Source organism: Salmo salar, chromosome ssa10 (assembly GCF_905237065.1).
Source record: "Salmo salar chromosome ssa10, Ssal_v3.1, whole genome shotgun sequence".
NCBI lineage: Eukaryota > Metazoa > Chordata > Actinopteri > Salmoniformes > Salmonidae > Salmo > Salmo salar.
The window spans coordinates 21,851,565-21,877,166 of record NC_059451.1 but is presented as its reverse complement, the minus strand read 5'-3'; the positions used below and the strand labels follow the sequence as shown (position 1 = coordinate 21,877,166).

Genomic DNA, 25,602 nt, shown 5'->3' with positions numbered 1-25,602 from the left:
CCACCACAGCTTGGGGTTAACTGCTGCTGTGAATGAGACCGTAGAAGAGAAGTGCTTGTAAATCCTTCCATCTCAATCACCTCGAGATTAACAGTTAACCTGACTGCTGCCTCTCAGGGGTTTTCATGTCAGCCTGTCAAGCAGAACAAAGTGCAAAGGGACAGAGCGGTGCTTGAACACTCATAGGGGAAGAGGACACCAACTATCTCGGAGAGGATACCCTTGTTGCCTTTTTGAGTAATTTAGGAGACCCCTTCTGAAATTGGTCAGGGTTTTTGCAGGCAGAGGGTTCATATCTGGAAAATATTATGATTGGAACTATGGAGTTGTACGCCAAGGTAAGTGAATGAGCCAGTATGTCTGAATAGCTGAGTAGACTTCCTTATTTTTTGACAGTTTATTTTCAATGAAGTCATCTTTTATCCAGAGGGTTAAGTACCTTGCTCAAAGGCACATTGACAGATTTTTCTAGTTGGCTCTGGGATTTTGTCTTCTAGTTGGCTCTGGGATTCAAACAGCAACCTTTCAGTTACTGGCCTAACGCTCTGAACCGCTAGGCTACCTGCTGGCTACCTTATGTATGTATCATGAGGGCATAATCTAGTAATAGAGATGTATTAATTGGAAATGCTTTAAATGCCCATGCTCAAGGAACTAGACTCTTCTAGCAATGACACACACATATCATATTGCACAGGAAGTATTGTGTGTTGAGCCAAGAGGTTGCCATTACTGGGATAGATCTGTGAGAACATAATGAGTAATCCAAGATGAGACAGAGAGGGATGACGGACGTTAATTCTTAACGACATTTAGGGTGTTTTATGCTGATGGACGACAAATGTCTTGCTTGGGTGGGACCTGGCAGTGTAACAGGAAAAGGCACACAGAGTAATAACAGACTGTAGAACAGATCGTGTCCTGTGTGATGTAATACTATCCTCTACAGCTGTGTTTTGGGCAACTGGCAGTTGGGCCTGTCCACCTGGTGTGACAGTGATACAGCAAAGGGTGTTGGTCATTAGTACAGGAAATCCCCTTCAATGCATGCTCACTTTTTCACTGGGTTTCTTCAATAAGCTCAACTTTTGTGATAACGTTTATTTCTGTAACAGGGTGCCAGTGTGTGGGTACCTGACCCAGAGGCAGTGTGGGTATCAGCCAAGCTCCTCAAGGACTACAACCTTGGTGATGAGAATGTGGTGCTGCAGATCAGCGATGGCAGGGTGAGACACAGTCAACAGCTGGCATACCGCAGATGTATCGTTAGTCGCTCTGGATAAGCATTTGATAATGACAAATATTTAATGTGCCACCCCTCTAGGAGGTGCAGTACCCAGTGGTGCCACCCTCTGGCCTCCCCCCTCTGGCGAACCCTGATATTCTGGAGGGGGAGAATGACCTCACTGCTCTCAGCTTCCTACACGAGCCTGCTGTTCTACACAACCTGAGAGTCCGATTCCTGGACTACAGCAGCATCTACACCTACTGTGGTAAGGAGCAGAGAGAGGGGGAGAGAGAGGAATAGGTTGAGGGAGAGAATGAGAGAGATGGAGAGAGAGACAGAAAGAGATCGGGGGTGGAGGTCTTTCTTCAGATGCTGTTTTGCCAGTGGACAGATATATGCAGCTCCTGTGTGCTCCTGCTTTTATGATTATGGCCTCATGGCCACAATCTTTACTAGGTGTAAAGTTCACAGGGACATGGCCTCCTCTCTTTGGCTTCATACAAATTGGTTCTCCATAAGATGCTAAATAAACATTAACCTAAGAACACATGCATCTTATGTGATTGCTGTGATATGTTGCAGACATAAACAATAATCGAAACAGTTTTGATATACACTGCTCAAAAAAATAAAAGGAACACTTAAACAACACAATGTAACTCCAAGTCAATCACACTTCTGTGAAATCAAACTGTCCACTTAGGAAGCAACACTGATTGACAATACATTTCACATGCTGTTGTGCAAATGGAATAGACAACAGGTGGAAATTCTAGGCAATTACCAAGACACCCCCAATAAAGGAGTGGTTCTGCAGGTGGTGACCACAGACCACTTCTCAGTTTCTATGCTTCCTGGCTGATGTTTTGGTTACTTTTGAATGCTGGCGGTGCCTTCACTCTTGTGGTAGCATGAGACGGAGTCTACAACCCACACAAGTGGCTCAGGTAGTGCAGCTCATCCAGGATGGCACATCAATGCGAGCTGTGGCAAGAAGGTTTGCTGTGTCTGTCAGCGTAGTGTCCAGAGCATGGAGGCGCTACCAGGAGACAGGCCAGTACCTCAGGAGACGTGGAGGAGGCCGTAGGAGGGCAACAACCCAGCAGCAGGACCGTTACCTCCGCCTTTGTGCAAGGAGGAGCAGGAGGAGCATAGCCAGAGCCCTGCAAAATGACCTCCAGCAGGCCACAAATGTGCATGTGTCTGCTCAAACGGTCAGAAACAGACTCCATGAGGGTGGTATGAGGGCCCGACGTCCACAGGTGGGGGTTGTGCTTACAGCCCAACACCGTGCAGGACGTTTGGCATTTGCCAGAGAACACCAAGATTGGCAAATTCGCCACTGGCGCCCTGTGCTCTTCACAGATGAAAGCAGGTTCACACTGAGCACGTGACAGAGTCTGGAGACGCCGTGGAGAACGCTCTGCTGCCTGCAACATCCTCCAGCATGACCGGTTTGGCGGTGGGTCAGTCATGGTGTGGGGTGGCATTTCTTTGGGGGGGCCGCACAGACCTCCATGTGCTCGCCAGAGGTAGCCTGACTGCCATTAGGTACCGAGATGAGATCCTCAGACCCCTTGTGAGACCATATGCTGGTGCGGTTGGCCCTGGGTTCCTCCTAATGCAAGACAATGCTAGACCTCATGTGGCTGGAGTGTGTCAGCAGTTCCTGCAAGAGGAAGGCATTGATGCTATGGACTGGCCCGCCCGTTCCCCAGACCTGAATCCAATTGAGCACATCTGGGACATCATGTCTCGCTCCATCCACCAACGCCACGTTGCGTCACAGACTGTCCAGGAGTTGGCGGATGCTTTAGTCCAGGTTTGGGAGGAGATCCCTCAGGAGACCATCCGCCACCTCATCAGGAGCATGCCCAGGCGTTGTAGGGAGGTCATACAGGCACGTGGAGGCCACACACACTACTAAGCCTCATTTTGACTTGTTTTAAGGACATTACATCAAAGTTGGATCAGCCTGTAGTGTGGTTTTCCACTTTAATTTTAAGTGTGACTCCAAATCCAGACCTCCATGGGTTGATAAATTGGATTTCCATTGATTTTTGTGTGATTTTGTTGTCAGCACATTCAACTATGTAAAGAAAAAAGTATTTAATAAGATTATTTCTTTCATTCAGATCTAGAATGTGTTGTTTAAGTGTTCCCTTTATTTTTTTGAGCAGTATATAAAAAGTCACAGGAAAAAAAAGAATAAGCCAGTAGGGATGACCAGGGATGTTCTCTTGATAAGTGTGTGAATTGGACAATTTTCCTGTTCTGCTAAGCATTCACAATGTAATGAGTACTTTTGGTTGTCAGGGAAATGTCTGGAGTTAAAATTACATTATACAATGTAGTGGACTAAATGTAAAAGTTGTCAGAAATATAGATAGTAAAGTCCAGATACCCCGAAAAACTACTTAAATAATACTTTAATGTATTTTTACTTAAGTACTTGGCCATTGGTCATTCACACCAACTGCTCATTCCAGGGATTGTGTTGGTGGCCCTCAACCCGTATGACCAGCTGCCCATCTATGGAGAGGAAGTGATTGATGCCTACAGTGGGCAGGACATGGCTGACATGGAGCCTCACATCTTCTCTGTGGCAGAAGAGGCCTACCGCACCATGACCAGGTCAGGGGTTAAAGGTTAAGGGCCAGGGGTCACCCTACTCTTTGGTCTCCATTTTATATGCCCTTTGTTACCTCAAAACACTGTCATTTTGCCTGCTCCTTGGGGGGTTGGGCCAGGGTTGCTGTTCTTTGTAAAGAGCTCTATACAGATAAAATAGCAGTGACACGAGAGAGCCTTTGATCAGATCTCTTTAGTTGCCCTGTGTGACAAATAGCTCTGTAAATGACAAGATTATTCAGAGGGTAGTTGTCTATGTATGCAGGGAGGAGAAGAACCAGTCCATTATAATCAGTGGGGAATCTGGAGCAGGGAAAACAGTCTCTGCTAAGTTCACCATGCGCTACTTTGCTGTGGTGGGGGGAGCATCCCAGCAGACCAGTGTGGAGGAGAGAGTACTGGCCTCCAACCCCATCATGGAGGTACTGACATGTGGGTGAATGAGTTCCCTTAACCTGCAATGCGGTTCACACACATTTTTTTTGTTGAAGAGTGTGATTTTGGAAAAAGCATGTATTTTGCATATAAAAAATGAGTACTGTATTATATCAGTATCAGTTGTAAAGGTAATAGCTAAAACAGTGTAATGTATCGTATTTATAATTCTTTCCTTTAGTCCATTGGGAATGCTAAGACTACACGCAATGACAACAGTAGCCGGTTTGGGAAGTACATTGAGATCGGCTTCGGACGGAAGGGGGATATCATTGGGGCCAACATGAGGACGTACCTGCTGGAGAAGTCTCGAGTCGTCTTCCAGGCGTCACAGGAGAGAAACTACCACATCTTCTACCAGCTGTGTGCTTCTAGAGACCTGCCAGAGATGAGAGTCCTCAAACTCGGTGAGACTGGACCACATTCAGGAACTTATTACAACGTCAACAGCAGGGAACAAATGAATGTCAATGGTTCTAGCAGTGTATTTCAGAACGTGTTCATTATGTGTTCTGATGTGTGTTTCTGTAGGTGGTGCTGAAACGTTCCGCTACACCAACCAAGGAGGGGAAGATTCCATTCAGATCCCAGGCACTGATGATGTAGTAGATCTGGAGCGCACTCGCAATGCTTTCACCATTCTGGGTATACAGCTTCTATATTAAACACGTCTATGCTAACATGTTTACTCTGACTGTAGTGGTATGCAGTTTGAACATGCTGGTGTTGTGTGTACTCTTCCAGGTGTGCCTCCTGACCAGCAGATGGAGCTCTTCAGGATCCTTGCAGCTGTTCTGCACCTGGGCAATGTCAACATCCAGGCCAGTGGGAGAGGTGGTGATCGAAGTTACATTGATGTAAGATTTTTAGTTTTTTCTTACATTTTTGTCCAGTATTTCCCTAAAACTCTCTCACATAATTCGTTAAAATATTCCATAACCAGGGGGAGGAGCGTTCCCTGTCGGTGTTCTCCAAGCTACTGGGGGTGGAGCGGACCCAGATGGCCCATTGGCTGTGCCACCGCAGGCTGGCAGTAGGGGGAGAGATGCTGGTCAAGCCCATGCCTGGTCAGCAGTCCCTAGAGGCCCGGGATGCCCTGGCCAAGCATGTGTACGGTCAGCTGTTCACCTGGACAGTGACCCGGCTCAACTCAGCCCTCCGAGCCCAGAGCGAGCAGCCCAAGTCATTTATTGGGGTGCTGGACATCTATGGGTGAGTAGAAAGGGCAGGGGGTCACACTTTAGATGAAGTTGTTGTTATACCTGTAATAACGGTAATGACTGTAGTAACAATGTATTACTAACAGGTTCATTTCCCTTTTTGTCCATTTCTCTTTGGCAGGTTTGAGACGTTTGAAAGGAACAGTTTTGAACAGTTCTGTATAAATTATGCCAATGAGAAATTGCAGCAGCAATTCAACAGGGTGAGTCACCAAGTGTGTGTGTGGGGTTGGACATCGATATGAATGTGGGTCTGTGTCCTATGAACCTGTTATCCTCATGTCCCCTCGGTAACCCTTGGTCTCCCTCTCCTCCCCTCACCCATGCAGCACGTGTTCCAGTTGGAGCAGGAGGAGTATGTCCGTGAGGAGCTGCCGTGGAGCAGGATAGAGTTCAGTGATAACCAGCCGTGCATCGCTCTCATCGAGGGACAGCTGGGCCTGCTCGACCTGCTGGATGAGGAGTGCAGGGTCAGTCAGTCACAGCGCTGGTTTCTATCAACTCCACATTGTGTTGTGTCTGGTTTGTGTTCATGTGTCCAAACCGGTTTGAAATACAATAAGTACATGTACTCAGGATATGCTGTGCATCTAAATCATCACTGCGCGCACTGACAAGCCATGAGCGCCTTGTGATGGATTTGATCCCCCACAAGTTCAAAAAAGATGTATATATAAAACAAAAGCAAGTCCTGCCAGAAAAATAATTATCCTATTAAAACTTCAAAGTATTTCTATAAAAAAACAGAAGATTTATCATTGATCCAGAAAAACCTTACCTCCCATGGTGTCTGTTTCCTTGATCAGATGCCCAAAGGTTCAGAGGAGAGCTGGGCTAGGAAGCTGTATGATCAGCATCAGAGTAACAACCCCAGTCCACACTTCCGCAAACCTCGAATGTCCAACACTGCCTTCATCATCCTGCACTTTGCTGACATGGTGAGCTAGTTATATTAACCAGAGTATATTAGATGCCTCAGTTTGACCTGTTTACATAATGTGCTGGTTGCGGCAAAGTATTTGACTTAAACTTTCTTCTTTTGTTTGTCAGGTCCAATATGAATGTGATGGGTTTTTAGACAAGAACCGGGACACAGTCTTTGAGGAACCCATCAACATCCTAAGAGCCAGTCAGGTATCGCCTGTCAATGTTTTAAATTACAACTATGATGCATTCTATTCTATCTGCGTTCACACAGTGATGATCTGCAGCTTCCCCTGTCAGAAGTCTTGGCTCACTTTTCTTACCTCCCTGTCAGTTTTGAGTGCATCTGAAGAGTAGAGGAATTTGAGGGAGGGTCACTGAGGAACCAGATTTCAGCTGTCCACTTTTGTCGGACTGGGGTGAATTCTAGGCTGAGATCAAGATCCTAGGGTGAAATGGAGGACAGTAGAGGGAGAGATGAAGTCTTTTTAACCTACTGTAACCCGGTCTGTCTGTCCCTCCGTCAGTCTGAGCTGGTGTCTGAGCTGTTCCAGCAGAAGCCAGTAGGGGGCAGTCTGTCCCTCTCAGGGGGGAAGTCCTCTCTGCCCAATGGCAGTCTGCGCTCTGGCCCTGGGAAGAGAGCTCAGCGGGAACACAAACTCACTGTGGGATTCCAGGTACTATATGTCTCCCCCTGCTGTGGCCAAGCAACACCATTCATTTCCAGCTTTTAACAGTTGACAGAATGTATTTGTTTTCTTGCTGCCATATATTGTCTGTATTACTTCATCCATGGCTTGTTGTATGTTGTTGTATCTTCTATGGACTGTAGGACAGGAGTGTGAGTTTGTGTGTTCCTCCATGTTTCTTCAAACAGTTCCGTCAGTCTCTGCAGCTGCTGATGGACACTCTGAACAGCACCACCCCCCACTACATCCGCTGTATTAAGCCCAATGACCTCAAAGAGCCTTTTGTGTGAGTCAGACCCCTGTGCTCCAGCCGTGTGTGTGTGTGTGTGTGTGTGTTTGTGGTGGGGGAGGTGTGTGTGTGCTACAGGGCTCAGTTGGTAGAGCATGGTGTTTGCAACGCCAGGGTTGTGGGTTCGATTCCCACGGGGGGCCAGCACAGGAAAAAAAATGTATGAAATGTATGCATTCACTACTGTAAGTCGCTCTGGATAAGAGCGTCTGCTAAATGACTAAAATGTAAATGTAAATGTAAATGTTAAACAGTGTGTATTATGTGGAGAGAGGTGTGTGTGTAGTATGATAAACAGTATGCTATCTGTGTTTGTTGGGTGCGCAGTGTGTATTATGTGTTGCGGTGTGTATAATTTCAATATTGTCAGTAGGGGTGTGTGTGTGTCCAGCGTGTTAAGCAGATTTCCCCTCTCAGGTTCGACCCTAAAAGGGCCGTCCAGCAGCTGCGCGCCTGTGGGGTGCTAGAGACCATACGCATCAGTGCTGCAGGCTACCCATCCAGGTACACAGCACATTTAACATCAGCTTCACCTTTGGAATATTCACAGATAAACTTATCACATACACAGAAAACTGATACATAGTTGCATAGTTATTTCACCGATGCAGAACACTGTACACCAACATTTATGAAAAACGCACAATTAAAGATCTCAAGAGTATTTGTACTCACTCTGTGAAAATGTGTCCCTCTCTTCCTTCCACCATCTTGGTCCCAGGTGGACCTATGCAGAGTTCTTCAGCCGGTACCGGGTGCTGCTGCGCGGGGGTGGGGTTCAGACCAAGGAACAGATCCAGGCGTTGTGCCAGAGGGCCCTGGCGGAGCTCATTCCAGACCCGGAGCAGTATTGCTTTGGGAAGACCAAGGTGTTCTTCCGTGCTGGGCAGGTGGCTCTGCTGGAGAGGCTGAGGGCAGAGAGACTGAGGGCGGCCGGGGTGATCATCCAGAGCTGGGTCAGAGGCTGGCTGGGCCGCAGGCGATACATCAAGACGCGCTGGGCAACACTCACCATCCAGAGATACACAAGAGGAGCCCTGGCTAGGCGGTGAGAGCAGAATGACTGACTATGTGGCACGTCAATCTGCTTTACACTTTATACTGTCATATAGTACAGTGTGTCTCAGCAGTAGGCTACCTACGTTTGTCCAACGATTTAAACGACTGTTCTGTTCTGTGTGATCCAGGCTGGCAGACGTTCTGCGCTACACCAAGGCAGCACTGGTCATCCAGAAGACATATCGTATGGTGGCGATAAGACAGATGTTTCTGATGATCCGCGAGGCCACCGTCACCATCCAGGCTTTCACCAGGGGCTCGCTGGCACGACGCCAATACAGACTGGTGAGGAAACACTGGCACAAAGGCCCCAGAATCTTTTTATCAATGAATCTAATGTTATTAATTTACAGCTTAAATATAAAATGCATTTCATACATGTAATAACTTAAACCTCCAGAGATAAGTCAAGGCAGGGCTCCAGCCCCAGGAACTATTCCTCAGTAATATCAGATCCGGATTCTAGACTATCCTGATACACTGAGTGTGCAGGAACACCTTCCTAATATTGAGTTGCGTCCCCTTTTGCCCTCAGAACAGCCTCAATTCGTCAGGGCATGGAGTCTACAAGGTGTCGAAAGCATTCCACAGGGATGCTGGCCCATGTTGACTCCAGTGCTTCCCACAGTTGTGACAAGTTGGCTGGATGTCCTTTAGGTGGTGGACCATTCTTGATACACACGGGAAACTGTTGAGCATGAAAAACCCATCAGCATTGCAGTTCTTGACACACCTACTACCTACCTCTTGCCTGGCACCGACTACCATACCCTCTGAATGGCACACACACAATCCTTGTCTCAAGGCAAACAAATCCTTCTTTAACCTGTCTCCTCCCCTTCATCTACACTGATTGAAGTGGATTTAACAAGTGACATCAATAAGGGATCATAGTTTTCACCTGGAATCACCTGGTCAGTCTATGTCATGGAAAGAGCAGGTGTTCCTAATGTTTTGTACACTCAGTGTCTGTAATCATAACTGTAATCATAACTGTAATCATAACTGTGTGCAATAATATAATGCATCTCTTCTATCCTCTCCCTCCCAAGGTGGTGGCGGAGCGGGCTGCGCTGTTGCTCCAGTCTGCAGTGCGTGGCTGGCTGGCCCGACGGGCTTACAGGAGGGTGAGGGCAGCCATAGTGTTGATGCAGTGTTGTGTGAGGCGGCGGGCAGCCAGGAGGGAGCTGGTGAAGCTGAAGGCAGAGGCTCGCTCGGTGGAGAAGTTCCGAGAACTCAACAAGGGCATGGAGGTCAAACTGATGCAGCTGCAGCTCAGGGCCGACCAGAAGGTGAGATGCTGGGGTCATGGAAGGTGGTGAGAAAGGGATGGGTGGAGGTGTAGAAGGGTGGAGAAGCCTGAGAAGGGGATGGTGAGGGGGCTTAGAAGAAGATGGGTGGTTTTGGATGGGTAGATGAGACCAGGTGTTTCTAGGGGGCTGGTGAATTTTGATGAGCTGTTTAGAGGTTTTGGTACATCCAGAGTGGAAAAAAGAAATGTGCAAAATTAATAATACAGAAGTGAACATTTATGTGTGTGTTTATGTATGTGTGTGTTAATGTGTGTGTGTTTGTGTGTGTTTATGTGTGTATGTGTGTTTTTATGTGTGTGTGTGTGTGTGTGTGTGTGTGTGTGTGTGTGTGTGTGTGTGTGTGTGTGTGTGTGTGTTTATGTGTGTGTGTCCAGGCCAGGGAGAGCAGTGCTCTGAGAGAGACCCTCCAGGTTGAGCGTAAGGCCCATAACACTGAGCTGGACTCCCTGCGGGGGGCGCTAGTTAAACTGGAGAACCAGTTAGAGACCCAGCTCCAGGCCCAGCAGTCTCAGCCCAGCACCGCCATCACAGAGGAGGAGACGGAGGAGAGGAGGAGGGCAGAAGAAAAAGCAGCCCAGGAGATCCTACGACTCACACAGGTAGGTCTTGTTGGTCCTAATGGATCTGAAACAGCTCTTGTGCTTTTCTGCAGAATAGTGGTATTTAAGGTCACTCCTCTTTCTCTGTTTACAGGAGGTGCAGGCCCTGCGGGTTGAGAGGGACTGTTTGGGGAAAGAGAAGGAGGATCTGACCACTCGATTACTGGAGCAGGAGACAGCTCAGGAGGGTAGGTCTATTCATAACAGGTATCTGTTTTCAGTGCATCTCTCTCAATTTTCTTTGTAATCCGATGTGTTATGTCTGTACATCCAGAGTGTGTAGTGCAGGCTGTGGCCCAGGAAGGTAAAGCTCTGACAGCAGAGCTGGATGAGGAGAGGAGGAAGTACCAGGGTCTGCTCAGAGAGTTCACCAGGCTGGAGCAGAGATACGAAAACCTACGGGAAATGAGCATGCTCACGGAGGTACTCACACATTATATTCAACTCCATATTCCACTAGCCTGGGTGCCGGCCTTTCTGTTTTGCCTATGTGACGTATCAATGTAGCATTGTTGAGAGGTACCCCCAGGTTATAATATTCAACCTCGCTGAAAAACATGATATTTCTCTGTGTTACCGCTGCAGCACTCTAAGGGCTACAGACGGACAGATTCAAACCAAAGCCTGATCATGGAGCCCCCATCTCCGTCCCTGATGTCGCCGCCCTTTTCCGGGCCCCCTACCTTCCCAGCCACACCTTCCTTCTTCGGCCTCCCTGCCTTCCCCTCGCCGGAGGAGGTGAGGACGGTTAGTGTGACGTCCCCCACCGCAGAGAGGGGAGCCTGGCTTAGCTCTGACACACCCATGGTGAGATGCCCTCCCTCTGGATGGCTCCCCAACGGGGAATCAGTAGGAAATGTGTGGTTCAGATCTACTTGTCAATCAATCAATATGGCTCCTGTGGCTGAGACTGTGCTCTGTTCTTTACCCAGGACACTTTGATGGAGAATATGGGTGTGGCTAAAGACTCAGCTGGGAAGATGAGCGGAGAAGACCTGTGGCACGCCTATGATGCTGTACGAGTGGCCAACAAGTCAGTCCCTATTCCTTGATCAATACGTTCACAGCAATATCATTATATTTTATCATTAAAAGAATACAGATATATTCTACCCCCTGTCTGTGTGCAACTGTCAGGTTCCTGGAGAACCAACTGCGTAGCCAGCGCTCTCAGGAGGAGGCGGAGCTGGAGGCTGTCCGGCTGCAGGCTAAACGGACGTGCTCTGATCCCTCCCCCTCTGCAGACCAGCAGGTAGGGTCTCGTATGAGCGGTCTGGCAGTGTCAGGTGGACTACAGTGCAGATTCTGTTACTTTGAGTATCATCGCTCTAAACGTGTCATAATGGCCCTGCATGTGTGCTCGCTGTTCAGTACCTGGTGGAACTGGTGGAAGCCAGGGAGCAGGAGGTCTGCAGACTGAGGAGAGAACTGAAGGAGCTGAGACACACAGTCACACTCAGAAGACTACTGGCACAGATAGGTCTGAACAACACACAACTACATACTTGAAAAATGTCTTGACTGAAATGTCTACAAAATAAATGTGTGGAGGGACACATCGATATCTATCATACTTGTTTGCTCGTCCCCCTAGGCCCAGTGCTGGCCCAGTCCACAGAGGATTCCTCTGCCCCCCATGCCAAGGCTGGGACTGTCACAGGGCTGCTGGAGTGTAGGAAGAGGGACGAGGCCAAGCTTATGAAGACCCTCATCACAGGTAGGACCCCTAACCCTAACTCCATCTGTACAATTAGTGAATGTGCCCTCTAACCTGTATGTTCCAGACATGAGGGTGGACAGTGCCCTCTCCCTGCCCCCTGGCCTGGCTGCCAGTGTGCTGTTCCTGTGTGTACGCCAGGCAGACTGCAGTGGAGACGAAACCCGTGCCCGCTCTCTCTGCACTGCTGCTGTCACTGCTATGAAGGGGGCTCTGAAGGTGCGCATACACACACACACACACACACACACACACACACACACACACACACACACACACACACACACACACACACACACACACACACACACACACACACACACACACACACACTTACCTTCTCTGCTTTTCAATCATGGTTCTCTTACAGGTTTGTTCTTATTCATTTGTTGTGCCTTTGTTTTCCCCTCCTACCAGAAACACTGTAATGATGTGGACATGACAGCACTGTGGCTGAAAAATGCCTGCCTTCTCACCGACCTACTGACCCAGCACTCCAAACAGGCAAGGCATCGACATCTCTCATCAAAATGTCACCAATGTCATATGTTATTATCACTAAATAATGTCAGGAGTTATTATCACTAAATAATGTCAGGAGTTATTATCACTAAATAATGTCAGGAGTTATTATCACTAAATCATGTCAGGAGTTATTATCACTAAATAATGTCAGGAGTTATTATCGCTAAATAATGTCAGGAGTTATTATCACTAAATAATGTCAGGAGTTATTATCACTAAATAATGTCAGGAGTTATTATCACTAAATAATGTCAGGAGTTATTATCACTAAATAATGTCAGGAGTTATTATCACTAAATAATGTCAGGAGTTATTATCACTAAATAATGTCAGGAGTTATTATCACTAAATAATGTCAGGAGTTATTATCGCTAAATAATGTTATATGTTATTATCGCTAAATAATGTCTGGAGTTATTATCACTAAATAATGTCAGGAGTTATTATCACTAAATAATGTCAGGAGTTATTATCGCTAAATAATGTCAGGAGTTATTATCGCTAAATAATGTCAGGAGTTATTATCGCTAAATAATGTCAGGAGTTATTATCACTAAATAATGTCAGGAGTTATTATCGCTAAATAATGTCAGGAGTTATTATCGCTAAATAATGTCAGGAGTTATTATCGCTAAATAATGTCAGGAGTTATTATCGCTAAATAATGTCAGGAGTTATTATCACTAAATAATGTCAGGAGTTATTATCGCTAAATAATGTCAGGAGTTATTATCGCTAAATAATGTCAGGAGTTATTATCACTAAATAATGTCAGGAGTTATTATCGCTAAATAATGTCAGGAGTTATTATCGCTAAATAATGTCAGGAGTTATTATCGCTAAATAATGTCAGGAGTTATTATCACTAAATAATGTCAGGAGTTATTATCGCTAAATAATGTCAGGAGTTATTATCGCTAAATAATGTCAGGAGTTATTATCGCTAAATAATGTCAGGAGTTATTATCGCTAAATAATGTCAGGAGTTATTATCGCTAAATAATGTCAGGAGTTATTATCGCTAAATAATGTCAGGAGTTATTCATAGCCATGTAAGCTGACCGGGGAAATACACCCCTAGTTATTGAGTTCATGGCAATAAAACCCATTACATGCATACTTCAACATGTGACTGACAGACAGTATTTGTGCTTGGTCTCTAGGATGAGGATTTGGTTCCGTTAACCTCTGACCTGAGTGAGTTAATCCGTGCTCTGAGTGACCTCTGTATCCAGGCCTATCAGCAGCTCCTGTCCATCTCAGAATCCCGCCTGCAGCCCATCATTGGTAGGTCTGACCAACTCCAGAACAATATCAAAACCAACCCACCCAGTCGACTAAACGTTTTATCATAGTTTGCTTTCATTCCACTACATAATCCTTCAACAGTAGCGCCTGTTCTCCTGACCCATTCAATTCCTCCACAGTTCCTGCCACGCTGGAGAGTGAGATGATCCCAGGACTGTCTGGGTCTGGGGTGAAGCTGGGGAACTTTAGGAAGCGTGCGGGGTCTGACCCCAGGGCCGTAGAGAGGAATGCAGGGGAGACCCCTAGTATGGCTGCAGTGCTGAGGGAGCTGGGTGCCCTCCACACGGCCCTGTCCCGCCAGGCCCTGCCACCCACCCTGATGGAGCAGGCCTTCCGTCAGCTCACCCACCTCCTCTCTGCCTCTGCCCTCAACAGCCTGCTGCTACGCAAGGACATGTGTAGCTGGAGCCGCGGCTTGCAGATACGGTCAGAGGACAGAAACACATATACACACACACACACACACACACACACACACACACACACACACACACACACAACAATTATACACATACAGGGCCTGCGCAGGAACACGTTTCAGAGCCACTAAAGTTGGTTTATAAAGGGGACAGTTTGCATGTACAGTCGTGGCCAAAAGTTTTGAGAATGACACAAATATTAATTTCCACAAAGTCTGCTGCTTCAGTGTCTTTAGATATTTTTTGTCAGATGTTACTATGGAATACTGAAGTATAATTACAAGCATTTCATAAGTGTCAAAGGCTTTTATTGACAATTACATGAAGTTGATGCAAAGAGTCAATATTTGCAGTGTTGACCCTTCTTGTTCAAGACCTCTGCCATCTGCCCTGGCATGCTGTCAATTAACTTCTGGGCCACATCCTGACTGATGGCAGCCCATTCTTACATAATCAATGCTTGGAGTTTGTCAGAATTTGTCTGTTTTTGTTTTTCCACCCGCCTCTTGAGGATTGACCACAATTTCTCAATGGGATTAAGGTCTGGGGAGTTTCCTGGCCATGGACCCAAAATATCGATGTTTTGTTCCCTGAGCCACTTAGTTATCACTTTTGCCTTATGGCAAGGTGCTCCATCATGCTGGAAAAGGCATTGTTCGTCACCAAACTGTTCCTGGATGGTTGGGAGAAATTGCTCTCGGAGGATGTGTTGGTACCATTCTTTATTCATGGCTGTGTTCTTAGGCAAAATTGTGAGTGAGCCCACTCCCTTGGCTGAGAAGCAACCCCACACATGAATGGTCTCAGGATGCTTTACTGTTGGCATGATACAGGACTGATGGTAGCGCTCACCTTGTCTTCTCCGGACAAGCTTTTTTCCGGATGCCCCAAACAATCGGAAAGGGGATTCGTCAGAGAAAATGACTTTATCCCAGTCCTCAGCAGTCCAATCTCTGTACGTTTTGCAGAATATCAGTCTGTCCCTGATGTTTTTCCTGGAGAGAAGTGGCTTCTTTGCTGCCCTTCTTGACACCAGGCCATCCTCCAGAAGTCTTTGCCTCACTGTGCGTGCAGATGCACTCACACCTGCATGTTGCCATTCCTGAGCAAGCTCTGTACTGGTGTTGCCCCGATCCCGCAGCTGAATCAACTTTAGGAGACGGTCCTGGCGCTTGCTGGACTTTCTTGGGCACCCTGAAGCCTTCTTCACAACAATTGAACCGCTCTTCTTGTAGTTCTTGATGATCCAATAAATGGTTGATTTAGGTGCAATCTTACTGGCAGCAATATCCTTGCCGGTGAAGCCCTTTTTGTGCAAAGCAATGATGATGGCACGTGTTTCCGTGCAGGTAACCATGGTTGACAGAGGAAGAACAATGATTCCAAGCACCACCCTCCTTTTGAAGCTTCCAGTCTGTTATTCAAACTCAATCAGCATGACAGAGTGATCTCCAGCCTTGTCCTCATCAACACTCACACCTGTGTTAACGACAGAATCACTGACATGATGTCAGCTGGTACTTTTGTGGCAGGGCTGAAATGCAGTGGAAATTATTTTTGGGGGATTCAGTTAATTTGCATGGCAAAGAGGGACTTTGCAATTAATTGCAATTCATCTGATCACTCTTCAAAACATTCTGGATTATATGCAAATTGCCATCATACAAACTGAGGCAGCAGACTTTGTGAAAATTAATATTTGTGTCAGTCTCAAAACTTTTGGCCACAACTGTAGAGTACCAGGTGACTATTGGACCTGACTCCATTCTTTTTGTTCTGCTGGGTTCTGCCAGGTATAATGTGAGTCTGCTGGAGGAGTGGCTGCGAAGCCGTGGGCTGCAGGCAGGGGGAGCTGTGGCCCTGTTGGAGCCTCTCATCCAGGCCGCTCAGCTCCTGCAAGTGGGCAAGAAGACAGACGCTGACGCACAGGCCCTCGTTCACACCTGTACTGCCCTGTCTACCCAGCAGGTGGCGCCCTTATCACTATTACAACACTATTGCAACGGGTGGTTTTTAAGCTGGTATTGGCAGGGTGAAATGTTCAAAGTGTTGCAGTTATTATTTAAATAGAATAAACCCAATATGATTCTGTGAACATTATTCCCTTCACTAGAGAACCATGTTCTTTTTATACAGTATATGTCTATGTACAACCACACATCCTTGCAGGGCTAAGCTAACTGTCTCTGTTCCAGATTGTGAAGATTCTGACCCTGTACACCCCTCACAGTGACCTAGAGGAGAGGGTGACACTCAATTTTATCCGCACAGTGCAGGTACAGTACCTAATAATAATACACACAACAGTAATGTAAACTTCTCATAACATGGCATGTTAAATTTTCAACTGAATGAATGAATAAAATTTTATTTCCCTGTCAAATCGCCAGTTGGCAACCCATCCCTTATGGGATTAATTGACACATAAACAAACATTACAATCTGTGACAATTCAGTGATAATTATTGTGTGGCCGTTGTGACAGTCCTCTTTACACCCTCACAGGCTGTCTGAAGTCTATATACTGACTGTCTTCACTAGGGTTGTGGTGTGGTCTGGTTACCAGTAGTGTGGTCTGGTTACCAGTAGTGTGGTCTGGTTACCAGTAGTGTGGTCTGGTTACCAGTAGTGCGGTTGTGTTACCAGTAGTGTGGTCTGGTTACCAGTAGTGCGGTTGTGTTACCAGTAGTGTGGTCTGGTTACCAGTAGTGCGGTTGTGTTACCAGTAGTGTGGTCTGGTTACCAGTAGTGTGGTCTGGTTACCAGTAGTGTGGTCTGGTTACCAGTAGTGTGGTCTGGTTACCAGTAGTGCGGTTGTGTTACCAGTAGTGTGGTCTGGTTACCAGTAGTGCGGTTGTGTTACCAGTAGTGTGGTCTGGTTACCAGTAGTGCGGTTGTGTTACCAGTAGTGTGGTCTGGTTACCAGTAGTGTGGTCTGGTTACCAGTAGTGCGGTTGTGTTACCAGTAGTGTGGTCTGGTTACCAGTAGTGCGGTTGTGTTACCAGTAGTGTGGTCTGGTTACCAGTAGTGTGGTCTGGTTACCAGTAGTGTGGTCTGGTTACCAGTAGTGTGGTCTGGTTACCAGTAGTGCGGTTGTGTTACCAGTAGTGTGGTCTGGTTACCAGTAGTGTGGCCTGGTTACCAGTAGTGTGGTCTGGTTACCAGTAGTGTGTTCTGGTTACCAGTAGTGCGGTTGTGTTACCAGTAGTGTGGTCTGGTTACCAGTAGTGTGGTCTGGTTACCAGTAGTGCGGTTGTGTTACCAGTAGTGTGGTCTGGTTACCAGTAGTGCGGTCTGGTTACCAGTAGTGCGGTTGTGTTACCACTAGTGTGGTCTGGTTACCAGTAGTGTGGTCTGGTTACCAGTAGTGCGGTTGTGTTACCAGTAGTGTGGTCTGGTTACCAGTAGTGCGGTTGTGTTACCAGTAGTGTGGTCTGGTTACCAGTAGTGTGGTCTGGTTACCAGTAGTGTGGTCTGGTTACCAGTAGTGTGGTCTGGTTACCAGTAGTGTGGTCTGGTTACCAGTAGTGCGGTCTGTGTTACCAGTAGTGTGGTCTGGTTACCAGTAGTGTGGTCTGGTTACCAGTAGTGTGGTCTGGTTACCAGTAGTGTGGTCTGGTTACCAGTAGTGCGGTTGTGTTACCAGTAGTGTGGTCTGGTTACCAGTAGTGTGGTCTGGTTACCAGTAGTGTGGTCTGGTTACCAGTAGTGTGGTCTGGTTACCAGTAGTGTGGTCTGGTTACCAGTAGTGTGGTTGTGTTACCAGTAGTGTGGTCTGGTTACCAGTAGTGCGGTTGTGTTACCAGTAGTGTGGTCTGGTTACCAGTAGTGCGGTTGTGTTACCAGTAGTGCGGTTGTGTTACCAGTAGTGTGGTCTGGTTACCAGTAGTGTGGTCTGGTTACCAGTAGTGTGGTCTGGTTACCAGTAGTGCGGTTTGGTTACCAGTAGTGTGGTCTGGTTACCAGTAGTGCGGTTGTGTTACCAGTAGTGTGGTCTGGTTACCAGTAGTGTGGTCTGGTTACCAGTAGTGCGGTTGTGTTACCAGTAGTGTGGTCTGGTTACCAGTAGTGTGGTCTGGTTACCAGTAGTGCGGTTGTGTTACCAGTAGTGTGGTCTGGTTACCAGTAGTGTGGTCTGGTTACCAGTAGTGTGGTCTGGTTACCAGTAGTGCGGTTGTGTTACCAGTAGTGTGGTCTGGTTACCAGTAGTGTGGTCTGGTTACCAGTAGTGCGGTTGTGTTACCAGTAGTGTGGTCTGGTTACCAGTAGTGTGGTCTGGTTACCAGTAGTGTGGTCTGGTTACCAGGTAGTGTGGTCTGGTTACCAGTAGTGTGGTCTGGTTACCAGTAGTGCGGTTGTGTTACCAGTAGTGTGGTCTGGTTACCAGTAGTGTGGTCTGGTTACCAGTAGTGTGGTCTGGTTACCAGTAGTGTGGTCTGGTTACCAGTAGTGCGGTTGTGTTACCAGTAGTGTGGTCTGGTTACCAGTAGTGCGGTTGTGTTACCAGTAGTGTGGTCTGGTTACCAGTAGTGTGGTCTGGTTACCAGTAGTGTGGTCTGGTTACCAGTAGTGCGGTTGTGTTACCAGTAGTGTGGTCTGGTTACCAGTAGTGTGGTCTGGTTACCAGTAGTGTGGTCTGGTTACCAGTAGTGCGGTTGTGTTACCAGTAGTGTGGTCTGGTTACCAGTAGTGCGGTTGTGTTACCAGTAGTGTGGTCTGGTTACCAGTAGTGTGGTCTGGTTACCAGTAGTGTGGTCTGGTTACCAGTAGTGCGGTTGTGTTACCAGTAGTGTGGTCTGGTTACCAGTAGTGCGGTTGTGTTACCAGTAGTGCGGTTGTGTTACCAGTAGTGCGGTCTGGTTACCAGTAGTGTGGTCTGGTTACCAGTAGTGTGGTCTGGTTACCAGTAGTGTGGTCTGGTTACCAGTAGTGTGGTCTGGTTACCAGTAGTGCGGTTGTGTTACCAGTAGTGTGGTCTGGTTACCAGTAGTGCGGTTGTGTTACCAGTAGTGCGGTTGTGTTACCAGTAGTGTGGTCTGGTTACCAGTAGTGTGGTCTGGTTACCAGTAGTGTGGTCTGGTTACCAGTAGTGTGGTCTGGTTACCAGTAGTGCGGTTGTGTTACCAGTAGTGTGGTCTGGTTACCAGTAGTGCGGTTGTGTTACCAGTAGTGCGGTTGTGTTACCAGTAGTGCGGTCTGGTTACCAGTAGTGTGGTCTGGTTACCAGTAGTGTGGTCTGGTTACCAGTAGTGTGGTCTGGTTACCAGTAGTGTGGTCTGGTTACCAGTAGTGCGGTTGTGTTACCAGTAGTGTGGTCTGGTTACCAGTAGTGTGGTCTGGTTACCAGTAGTGTGGTCTGGTTACCAGTAGTGTGGTCTGGTTACCAGTAGTGTGGTCTGGTTACCAGGTAGTGTGGTCTGGTTACCAGTAGTGTGGTCTGGTTACCAGTAGTGCGGTTGTGTTACCAGTAGTGTGGTCTGGTTACCAGTAGTGTGGTCTGGTTACCAGTAGTGTGGTCTGGTTACCAGTAGTGTGGTCTGGTTACCAGTAGTGCGGTTGTGTTACCAGTAGTGTGGTCTGGTTACCAGTAGTGTGGTCTGGTTACCAGTAGTGCGGTTGTGTTACCAGTAGTGTGGTCTGGTTACCAGTAGTGTGGTCTGGTTACCAGTAGTGCGGTTGTGTTACCAGTAGTGTGGTCTGGTTACCAGTAGTGTGGTCTGGTTACCAGTAGTGTGGTCTGGTTACCAGTAGTGTGGTCTGGTTACCAGGTAGTGTGGTCTGGTTACCAGTAGTGTGGTCTGGTTACCAGTAGTGCGGTTGTGTTACCAGTAGTGTGGTCTGGTTACCAGTAGTGCGGTTGTGTTACCAGTAGTGTGGTCTGGTTACCAGTAGTGTGGTCTGGTTACCAGTAGTGCGGTTGTGTTACCAGTAGTGTGGTCTGGTTACCAGTAGTGCGGTTGTGTTACCAGTAGTGTGGTCTGGTTACCAGTAGTGTGGTCTGGTTACCAGTAGTGCAGTTGTGTTACCAGTAGTGCGGTCTGGTTACCAGTAGTGCGGTTGTGTTACCAGTAGTGTGGTCTGGTTACCAGTAGTGCGGTTGTGTTACGGTCGTTATTTCCTCTCTGTTCCATCAGGGTCTGCTGAAGGAGCGTTCAGGCGGTCAGCCTCCACAGCTGCTGATGGATGTACGGCGTGTGTTCCCCGTCACCTTCCCCTACCTGCCGCCCCCGCCTGTCCGCGCTGACCAGCTAGACATCCCAGATTCCCTCAAGATCTCCTTCCTACGACGGCCTTAGAGGAAGCAGTAGTTATTCACTGTGGATTACACTCTTTTTTTGAAGTTTTGGTATTGCTACCTCGGGTCTTTTTCCTGCAGGCTATACAGTATATCAAAGTAATTGTAAGTGAATAATACATGTCATTTTTGATTAGGCATTAGTATTCTGTATCAGGCATTCTTTCAGTAGAACAAGTATAGGACTCTTACTGCTACTCTTCCTGTGAGGGTTATTGTGCTGTTAGAATGGCCGTATGGATTCTTTCTCATCTGTTCCAGAGTATGGATTTTGGACACAAAGATTTCCTTATTTGTACTAAGATTACAGTATTGCCTGTCTGCTGATTGACATTTCCCTATTTGATGCATCCCACATACTTCAATCCCTACCCATGTGTAGTCTTCCACTGGGAAATGTTGTGCGTTGGAAGTGTGTGCTTAATATATTTTTTTAATTGGTAATAAGTTCCAGATATCAGAATTTATAATTGCATAATGGTAACTTAACATGTTTTTCACTCTGATCCATAATGAACACTATGAAAAAGAGTTCAGATTTTCTCTAACATTTTATTGGAAGCAGAAACACAGCAACGCTGCAGTCCCCCACCTCAACCCTCAATAAGAACAACCAGAATAAAAAAAAATTAGAAACATCTTCAGTATAAAAAAATTATCTCATGCGAGTACTTTGTACCACTACACATCATCAGTAATACATATTTATATATTCACAAACCTCTGAAAAATAGAAAATAATACTAAAATATCAAAATAAATGAAGACAACAATTGGAAAATATAACGTCAAATAAACGCGTGCTGGCACAAGAAATACTTTTTTTCCCATCATGCACTGCTTCCTATGTACAGGCTGGCATCACGGTGGGCTCGTGTTCAAGATTGACTACACTGCAGTCGGTGACTGCAGACTGACTGATCTACAAATCACCTCATCCTAATGAACTATTCATTATTACTTGTAGATCAATCGTTGCTCTTGAACACGACCGATGTGTTCTGCCTGTGTGGGCGTCAGTGACAGTACATGCGTGCCTGTCTGGTTGTCATTGTGCTTCTTCTATATCTCTGTATCATGCCTCTGTGCCTGTCTGTACTACATACATGCCAACCTGAAAGGGTGAGGTTTCCTTTTTACCTCAACGCACAGACACCAAACGTCTGTCTGAAAGAAAATGGCCTCGGTGACCGAATGTACTCAGTATCATTGTCAACAGCAATAAATAAGATATTGTGCCATTCGCATTCCTTGCTACAGCTGCTATACCTGTATGTTAACGTAGTGACAATACAATAGTCTGTGAGGCTGTGTATTCGAAGCCTACAGACTCCTATCCCATCTCCCATTGGAGTTCAAAGTTCAAATGGATGTCCATCCACTACCCAGCCACAGCAGGATTCAAGTTGACTAAGTAGCAGCAGCTTCACTTCATTCAGTGTATGTATTTCTATAGATATTGAACCATATATGTTTGGTACAGAAGTACTATTTACAATGACAATATACAGAGTCTGTTGTTGATCCTCTCTATGCTGAGTCTGTTGACACTGCTCTGCATGTTGTTTAGCCACTACTAGCTACTGGCCCAGAACCTGGCCCGTTTCAAAACAACATTTACACGTCTCGACAAAAACACTTTGTGCTGACAACTCACAATGTAAACATTATAGGACTGCTCTACATAGAAACGGTACTGATTAGATGCATAGAGTCAAGTTGTACACACGTTTAAATATGGGAGCCACATATAAAAATTGGTGATACTATATGCAGTGCTTTCTGGAGCTGGACCACCACAGTAAGGTGTAACTGGCAAGTGTAGCTACTTACACAGGTTCTGAGCAGAGTCACTGTCTGATACCTGGGGCAGATGGACCAGAACCCAGGGGAGGGGAGGCAGTGTAGTGGGCTGTAGAGGAGAGGCAGTGTAGTGGGCTGTAGAGGGGAGGCAGTGTAGTGGGCTGTAGAGGGGAGGCAGTGTAGTGGGCTGTGGAGGGGAGAGACGGGAGGCAGTGTAGTGGGCTGTGGAGGGGAGAGACGGGAGGCAGTGTAGTGGGCTGTGGAGGGGAGAGAGGGAAGGCAGTGCTGTGGAGGGGAGAGACGGGAGGCAGTGTAGTTGGCTTTAGAGGGGAGGGAGTGTAGAGGGCTGAACAGGGGAGGGAGGGGGGATCAGATGAGAGACCTGTCATTCCATTGACAGTCTTAATATAATCCAGTTTTGACATCGAAATACATACGATCCTACCCTGCAGGCTCAACCTCCTCCAGGAACTTTAATCAATGATAAAGGAGTGAAAGTCGGGACCTTTGGTCCTGGAATGGCACTAGATACAGTATGGTTACAGTCTGGGTACCATGCATGCACTATGAGCTACAACACCACCAATACCCTGTAAGTACCCTGTGCTTACTACCCTTCCCTGTGCTTACTATGTGCTTCTTCTATGTGAGAGCCTTGACATGGATGTTATGAGATTTTCCCCCCACATAGCTATCTCAGTCACATATCTATGGCAAGTTTCACTATTGAAGAGGGCAGGCAGGAGCAGTTCTGGTACTATAGCCCTTGTGGACAGACCCTGTGTGCTCAGAACCAGGACCAGACAGCCTGGCCATTCTAGGTAAAAGGTTATAGGTCATGTGTGCTTCCCCCAGCAGAGGGGAAGAAAGACAAAAAAGAGACCGTGGGGGTCACCCGTGGCCTGACATCTTCATTTGACAAGAGGTTGCTATGGCAACACACGCAGTAAGAAATGTCTGTGTTTTGTCTCTAAACTGCTCTCTTCCACGCTGACACATGTTGATCAGAGAGGTTAAAGGAGAGGAGGTGGCTGTTTTCCAAGGCAAACTAATGAAGCTCTGTTTACACTCTGTACTGTACAGCCCACTAAATGTTTCTGATCAAACAAGCAATAAACCTTCACCCCAAAAAATGTACTTGCATTCCCCCAAGTAAAAGACACTTAGGAAATTCTCAAAGAATCTAAATATACTATAGACTATGTGTTCTTCCACTAAATTGTGTTCTATGTTCTTGATGGCTTTCTGTGATTTACACATTTACACAAACAGGCAACACTGGTGTCTACACAAGGTCAACATTGTAACAATATAACACACGAACAGTATACAGATGTACTGTCTTAATTTGATCAATCTGTTGTCGCAGAATTTTTTTCCGGCGCTGCAGCAAATGCAAATTGTAATATATTCAAGGTTTAAAAATGCTTCTAAAGTTTGTAATTTCCACTTTAAAATGTCAGACTTGAATTATCCTAACTAAACATTTAGAAACCCCTACAAAAATGTCCATTAATTATAATCCACATAGTAATTCACATTTCCTGAGAAACTGTTCAAATTAAGATAGCACACCTGTATACACACTCACTCATCTCCTTCTCTTGAACATACACCCACACGCGTGCTGATGAACCACAGCGCTCCGAGGCTCGTCTTCATCAGGTTGCTCTCACTATGTACTGAAGACAGACAACAGGTTTGACAGGACAAGGCATCAGGCAGCAGGCTCTTTAACAGGGTAGACAAACAGCAAGACAGACAGGGATACTCTCAAGTGCAAAGTCTTCATATAGTCTTTAAATATACCATAAATCCACTGATAATATCTCTAATACTTATAAACATTTACATTTATCATTTGTCCAGACTGCTCTGCTATAGATACTTCATGTCGGAATGAGAGAAGATCCAGAATTCAGCCTACGGTGGACAACCCATGGGAATAGTATCATAAACCAGTGTGTGTAAACCTGACTCTTTGGAATGTATGAGGCCTAAAAGCCTGATGGTCTGCTGTTCACAGTTGGTCCTGTTAACTTGTGCTTAGGGCTTGACTTGGCATAACATTATGGATTGATCCATTGGCACTAGTCTAGTCTAGACAAAGGAAGGGAACGTGGAGTTAATGTAATAGAAGAGAGATCAAGACTTTCAAGACTACAAGTACTTCATCTCCCGGAGCTTTTAAATACCTATGCATGAAACTAGTCGAGATTGGCAGATTCTAGTTCAAATGTGTGATTGGGGAGCACTAAGACATGGCCTATGCTATGGGAAATAGGGAGAGGGAGAGAACAAGGAAGAAAATATACTCTATGACTTAAACTCTCTGTGTGTGTGTGTGTGTGTGTGTGTGGATGTGTTGTAGAATGTTGGTCAGTGTTGTGGGGTTTGCTGTGTTTACAATTATATCTATGCATTTTTACAAGATAATTAGTCATATTCATAATAAAGACATCGGTGCTTTCAAGACAATCAGGGCAATGCCTGTAGATGGTATCACGTCTTCTTCAATGAAATGTATGTACAGCACTGTAGTAAAGAACTGTTTCTCTGTGCTTGTCCAACATTACAACATCAGGGTAGTGGTTTAGCTTGCAGTCAGACCGCAGAAGGACTTCCTAGCCTGTAGGTGGCGCTGAGCGAATAAAGACTTCACCCTCTCAGCCTCGGCCTTCCTCGGGAGAACGCTGGTCTGACTTGAGCTTGACGAACTCCTTTGCCACGTCGTCGTTGTTGCGCTGGGACAGGATGCGGAGGACGGTGAGGCCCGTCTCGTCCATGTGCACGCGTTTCCCCAGGGGGAGCCAGCACGCCACGCTGCCCCTAGAGGACATGTCCTTCAACTGCATCACGGCCATGCCCACCGTACGGTCCTCCCGGGCGAAGCAATAGTCCTTCACACACACCTGCAGCTCATAACACTCTGTGCCCACCTCGTTACTGAGGGTGCTGCAAGGAGACGAGACAGAGGCACACCATTCAAATCAATACATCTACACTGATCCACCACTTGTATAATGGAGGTGGTCCTCTTTAGTTCAGCTGGTAGAGCATCGCTCTTACAATGCCAGGAGAGTGGGTTTTATTTCCGGGACCACCCATACACATGATAAAAGCATATGGGTGGTCTGCTAAATACAA

At 46.6% G+C, this 25,602-nt stretch overlaps 2 protein-coding genes across 13 annotated transcripts in view; one reads left to right on the top strand and one right to left on the bottom strand.

The window, feature by feature from the left end:
- The first annotated feature begins 75 nt into the window (after window positions 1–75).
- On the top strand, window positions 76–21,899 carry si:dkey-110c1.10 (unconventional myosin-Vb). Of its 2 annotated transcripts, XM_014216364.2 has the most exons (34): window positions 76–338; window positions 1,116–1,226; window positions 1,325–1,493; window positions 3,718–3,862; window positions 4,125–4,281; window positions 4,476–4,701; window positions 4,826–4,939; window positions 5,039–5,151; window positions 5,238–5,506; window positions 5,636–5,717; window positions 5,844–5,984; window positions 6,321–6,452; window positions 6,565–6,648; window positions 6,966–7,115; window positions 7,316–7,413; window positions 7,834–7,920; window positions 8,138–8,464; window positions 8,604–8,760; window positions 9,528–9,767; window positions 10,163–10,387; window positions 10,482–10,575; window positions 10,662–10,810; window positions 10,973–11,194; window positions 11,320–11,420; window positions 11,525–11,639; window positions 11,759–11,867; window positions 11,982–12,104; window positions 12,172–12,323; window positions 12,522–12,608; window positions 13,793–13,916; window positions 14,057–14,363; window positions 16,150–16,324; window positions 16,552–16,632; window positions 20,492–21,899. In XM_014216364.2, exons 1-34 carry the CDS (start codon window positions 309–311, stop codon window positions 20,651–20,653), a joined length of 5,058 nt encoding a protein of 1,685 aa, XP_014071839.2. In that variant the 5' UTR covers window positions 76–308; the 3' UTR covers window positions 20,654–21,899. The 2 variants fall into 2 exon arrangements, with proteins under 2 accessions (XP_014071839.2, XP_045543456.1); XM_045687500.1 differs by lacking the exons at window positions 76–338; window positions 1,116–1,226; window positions 1,325–1,493; window positions 4,125–4,281 and having other exon boundaries at window positions 3,781–3,862.
- Window positions 21,185–25,602, bottom strand: part of unc13a (unc-13 homolog A (C. elegans)) — a 54,486-nt gene continuing 50,068 nt past the window's right edge. For all 11 annotated transcript variants that reach the window (XM_045687490.1, XM_045687492.1, XM_045687491.1 and 8 more), the window contains one exon: window positions 21,185–25,410. In XM_045687490.1, the coding sequence (XP_045543446.1) occupies window positions 25,122–25,410 (289 nt within the window). In that variant the 3' untranslated portion in view covers window positions 21,185–25,121. The remainder of the gene's footprint in view (window positions 25,411–25,602) is intronic.